At 37.3% G+C, this 5,723-nt stretch overlaps 1 protein-coding gene across 1 annotated transcript; it reads left to right on the top strand.

The window, feature by feature from the left end:
• The first annotated feature begins 4,533 nt into the window (after nt 1-4,533).
• Nucleotides 4,534-5,328, top strand: LOC133814706 (uncharacterized). The gene has a single exon (XM_062247634.1). The coding sequence runs from the start codon at nt 4,534-4,536 to the stop codon at nt 5,326-5,328; it is 795 nt and encodes a 264-aa protein (XP_062103618.1).
• Nucleotides 5,329-5,723: the final 395 nt, after the last annotated feature.

Here is a 5,723-nt window from a genome sequence, read left to right as displayed (position 1 = left end):
GAGTTCCCAAAAAATTTTCAACCTGATCATTTTGACAAACCATAACGAGTGAATCAAAGAACCTATATGACATAGACAGCAGTTCAAAATAACTTCATGTTTAAGATCAATATGTATATGATCATCTTATTGATATATTTAATTAATACTTATAATATAAATGGTATTAGTAAAGTGTTAATACCATATTGGGTCACATTCATGTATAATCACTTTATACAAAGTACCTCCACTAAGATGTCTAACTACATCAGCAATCCGGATCTAGATTACATGTATTCATAATACTACTGAACCATACTTGCAGTATTTATTCTAAAGATTCCATAAGAAATTGTTTTACTACGAACTATTTAAATTCGTTCCCTACAATCTTAATTTTCTCGTACCAATACAAGATTGTAGTTACAATAAAGAATTTGTGAATTTTCTAATATTCATATAATATTATTCTAATAATAATAAATAATCAATACATGCAAAAATTTATTTTAATTATTTATTTCATAAAATATTGTTAAAAAACATATGCACATTTCTCAACAAAAGAAGCCCAAAATCTAAAGCCTAGCCCAACTCACATTCCATGGGCTCAATCCACATGAGTCGCCTATGTCGTTCACTGTAAAACGATTAAGAATTTTGGCAAATTACACGTTTATATTTAATTTAATCAATTTTAAATAAGTTTATATAGATTTTTTATTTCAAGAGACTGGTTGATTGGGTTTGTAGAAGTTACTTTTGAGCTTTTGAAGCTCCAAAAATACTTTTATAGCTAGTTGGGTTTCCAATTTGCTTGGATTTTTTTATAGCTTCATAAATATGGATATTAGGATTTTTCTTAATTTATGGCTTGTTTTTTCTAATGTAAGGTAATTTTGTGGGAAATTGTTTCCATATTTTTATATTTTTTTCAAATAATTCTATTTTTTAGTTATTACTTTATTGTTAATGATATTGTATTATTTATTTGAGTATTTTTGTAATGTCATTCATTATATGTATAACTTTTTAACTAAAAAAAAATCTTGATTTTTCTAAAAAAAAAATGGAAAACAAAAGGACAACACATCAATACTACTCTTTACATTTTCCCCTCATTTCCTTCTTCTCCCATTTTTTTTTTCTTTTCTTGTGTGGCTTCTCCATCGGTTGATATTTTGCAAGTTTATCCTTCCTCATGAATTAGTGCTTTGATGAAATCCATTAACTGAAACATAGAGAAAATTGTATGTATCAGGCTACTTCATTCAACTAAAAAAAAGGCAAATAATCAAGTTTCAAGTTACTTTTTTCACTACCATGTTTTATTTTGCCAAAATCAATTAAGGCTGAGTATATTTGATCAACTAACAATGTAGGTATCACGTTACTTCGTTAAGCTTAAAAAGACAAAGAATCAAGTTTCAAGTTACTTTTTTCACTATTATATTTCTTTTTGCCCAAAAATCAATTAAGGCTGGCATATTTGATCAACAAACAATGAAAGTATATATCAAGTTACTTCGTTATGCTAAAAGAGAAAAATAACTAAGTTCCAAATTACTTTTTTCACTACCATTTTTTTTTTTTTGCCAAAATTAAATGTTGAGCATATTTGATCAACTAATAATGCATGTACCAGATTACTTTGTTAAGCTAAAATAACAAAGAACTAAGTTTCGAATTACTTTTTTCACTACCATGTTTCTTTTTGCCAAAATCAATTAAGGCTAAGCATATTATATCAACTAACAATGTAGGTACTAGGTTATTCCATTAAGCCAAAAAAGACAAATAACCAAGTTCCAAGTTGCTTTTTTCACTACGAGATTTCTTTTTCATTTGATCAACTAACAATACCGGTACTAGGTTAATTTGTTAAGCTAAGTCATAACAACATCGCTTGCAATTACCAGGTAACCAAAATAGAGCAAAAGAGAAAGAAAAAAATGAAACAATATATACCTGAGAAGTGCGGATAGTACAAACATCAAACAACATAGATTTGAAATTAAGCAAATGTAGATCAATATAGATAAAATTCAGATAATATAATTCATAGTTTAGATCAAATCATACTCCAACAATAATATAATTTTAACTTTTAATTAGCTTTATAGTTTAGATCAAAGAGAAACACCCAAAGGAATGTCAATGGAGAATCTCGGCTGGAGCAAAGCATTACACCGGAAAAGATGTAGGATCTCGACTGGAGCAAAGCACTACACCAGAAAAAATGGAGGTCTCACTACTGGACCAAAGCATTGCATCAGAAAAAATGGAAGTTATTGGCCTCTACAAGATCGTCAATATCGGAGAGAGAGGGAGAGAAATCGTGGATTGTGATTTTGGTTTCCCAATTTGTTTGAGTGCTTGAAATTCAAAAGCTGAAGATTCTATTTATATACTAATTTAATTATGTCTACATTTATTAAGTGTTTATTCTTTTTTCTAGTTTTAAAAGAAAATTCTTTATTACTCTAGATTTTTCTAAACAGATTTGTAGCTTTTGTAGCTTCTTAAAGAAGAGCTTATTAAAAAAACAATTCTCAAATTGACCGTGTTGTTAGGTGTGGTCGCCGGTGACCGTTCCTTGTCTATTTTTTAGAGATTTGAGGTGTGGCTATTGAGGTGGCTTGTATTCGTCATGGATCGTGATGAATGGGCGGCTTTGAATGATTCTTTGGACTGCGATGACAGCGACGATGAGATCATCGAGGGTGATCTTGAGGCGGCTTTCGTCGACGTTGGACAAGATAGTGTTGCTCGAACCTTGGTGGGTAAGTTGATCTCCACCAAAGTTGTCTCGGGAGAGCACATGACGCAATGTATTGAGGTTTTTTGGAAAATTAATGGGTCGGTGACAGTCAAGGTCGTGGGAAATAATGTATTTCTGTTTAGATTTTTGGATCTCAAAGATAAGCGGAAGGTCTTTGGCGGTGGACCTTGGTTGTTGGAACATCAACTATTGGCCTTGGAAGTCCCTACGGGAGTAGGTGATTATCTCTCCTTGGCCTTTGATAGAGTCAAGTTTTGGGTTCAAATTCATCTTGTCCCTATTTCTTGCATGAACGTGGATATGGGAAGGGAACTAGGGCGTCTTCTTGGCCCGGTCATGGATGTTGATGAGATTTCGTCTACGGATTGTTTGGGAAAATTCTTACGTGTCCGGGTCGGTATCGATATCACGAAGCCACTTCCTAAACTTATGAAAGTTAGTTTGATCAAGGGTGAGGAAAAGGCTAAGTTTCCTCTAAAGTATGAACGTCTCCCCGATATTTGTTTTTGTTGTGGTATTATCGGACACCCTTTGCGGGAATGTGCTTCGTTGCCGGCTTCGATTCCGCGTGGCCATAAGTGGAAGTACGGTGATTTTATTCGTGCGAATCCAGTCCAGCGACTGCATGCTTCATCTAAGAGGTCTCGTTTGGATGCTGGGAAGTTACCTCATGCGGTTGGAAAGGAGAAAGGCGGCCCATCTGGTTTGATAAAAGGTTCTGTGAATCGGAGGGCGGCAAGCGGTGGTGTGGCTTCGATCAGGCCTGAAGTCAAGTCAAGCCCGACTTGGAAAGTTGCTGGTGTGAATCGGGGTGCCGGCCTTTCTCTTCCTTCTCTGTCTTCTGGGGCCGAGGGTGCTCAAAAGAGAAACAATTTGGCTGTGGTCAATGACATTCCTAATTTGGTGGCTAATATTGATTCTCAAATAAATGAGAAGTTGCATATTTCTTGTGATGGGAAAAATGACAACTCCCCATTTATTACTGAAAAAGTTTCCCTTTCTAATTTGAGTCAACCCTTGACTTTAGGTATTAATTTACCTATCCTTGGGGAGTTAAGCACACCTTGTGCATCAAAAAATATTGGGGAAGTTTCTATGTCCATTTCGGGTAACAATAGTGCTAAAAATGGCATTTTTGGGAATGCTTGGTCTGGTGATATTGGGCCAGATTCTGTTGGGCCAACTCTTCAATCTAAGACTACAGAGGCTTCTGCTCACGTGCCTCTTTTTACCAGCCACGTGAAGGTGCATGGGACTGATATTGCTTCTCCTCCATCCATGCATGCTTCATCATTGCAAGCTTTGCCATCTTCTTCTCTCGACGACGGCTTCAAGGCCAAGTGTGGCCTGCGGCCTCCGGTGCTGGGTGTCAAACGCCGCCTTCTGCCAGAATCGAAGGACCACGGGGTTGATCCTAAAGGGAAACAAAGGATTAAGGGGAAGGCAAAGGAGTGTAGGGACTCAAGTCACGCATCGAAGGGGAAGGGACGGAAAAAAATTATGGGCGTTGTCGGGTTTGCTCCGTCTAGTTCTTCTTTCAAAATGGCAAAACGGAGGGCTCGTGGTGGTGTTGGGCTGGTGCGGGTTGCTGTTGACTCGGGTCTGGTTCCTCTGGCTGAAGTGACGGAGGGTGTTCATGGTGTTGGTTCGGAGGTTGTTGAGCCGAAAACTTGCGTTGGTTCTCTTGGGTCACCCGTCAAGATGAACAATGATGGCGGGGTGACTTCTCTTGACTTGGCGGTGCCTATGAAGCAGGGCCGCCTCTCATTATGAATGTGTTGGCGTGGAACGTCCAAGGCGTGGGCAATGATAGGACGTTCCGAGCACTCCATGCCAATGTTCGGGAAGTCAATCCGAACATTTTATTTCTTTCTGAGACACTTGGCACTGTTGCTCAAATGGAGTTTTTACGAGTTCGTTTGGGTTTCACTGGTAAACTAGTAGTTGAAAAAGTTGGGAGAAGTGGTGGACTTTGTCTCTTTTGGTTGGAGGATATTGATGTTACTCTTCTTTCTTTTTCAAGAGGACACATTGATGTCTTAGTTTCTATTTCAGGGGTCACTCCTTGGAGGTTTACTGGGATTTATGGGCAGCCTGATGCCTCTTTGCGACATGATTTTTGGACTTTATTGCGTCGCATTGCTTACAATAATTCTTATCCTTGGGTTTGTGGTGGTGACTGGAATGAGATTTTGGTTCAAAATGATAAGGATGGGGGTCCCCCTCGGCCTCAATTCTTGATGAATAATTTTAGGACAGCTTTGGATGATTGTTTTCTGAGTGATATGGGGTTCGTGGGCCCTAAATACACTTGGGTTAATAAACATCGAGATTCTTCTTTTGTCCAAGAAAGGTTGGATCGTTTTGTTTGCAACTCGGCTTGGATGAACTATTTCCCAGATTCGCATATTTCTCATCTTACTTTTCGGGGTTCCGACCATAGGCCTATTGCTTTGGCCACAAATCGTCGTTTAGCGGACAGTAAGCTGCTCTTTCGTTCTAGATTTCATTATGAAAATGCTTGGGCTTCTGAGTTTGAGTGCGAAAACATCATTACTTCTTAATGGAAAGCTACGAGTGCGGATCCCCTGTTGAAAGTGGTTGAAAGTGTGGGCGCTGTAGGGAAAAAGTTACAAAAGTGGAATAAAGAAGTACATCAACGCCATAAAAAAGCCATTGGTCAAAAGTTGAAGCATATGGCGATTCTTGATGCTAACCTTGACCGTGTTTCTTGTGTGGATGTAGAGTCCAAGAACTTTACTTAGCTAATTGTTTAGTAGTATTATAGTATGTTTAGTGTTATCATTGTTACTTTGGATTTTTGGTTCAGACCGAGAGTTATTTGGACACTCATAGTAGTACTTATAGATTTTCTAAGTTTAACCTATAGTTTAAGAATATTAAGTATAACCTAAGGTTTGATTAATGTGTCTGATATTAAGGATTATATTATTATATT

Source organism: Humulus lupulus, chromosome 2 (genome assembly GCF_963169125.1).
Source record: "Humulus lupulus chromosome 2, drHumLupu1.1, whole genome shotgun sequence".
Lineage (NCBI taxonomy): Eukaryota > Viridiplantae > Streptophyta > Magnoliopsida > Rosales > Cannabaceae > Humulus > Humulus lupulus.
Note: the sequence above shows the minus strand (reverse complement) of the source record. Positions and strands in the feature narration are given on the sequence as shown.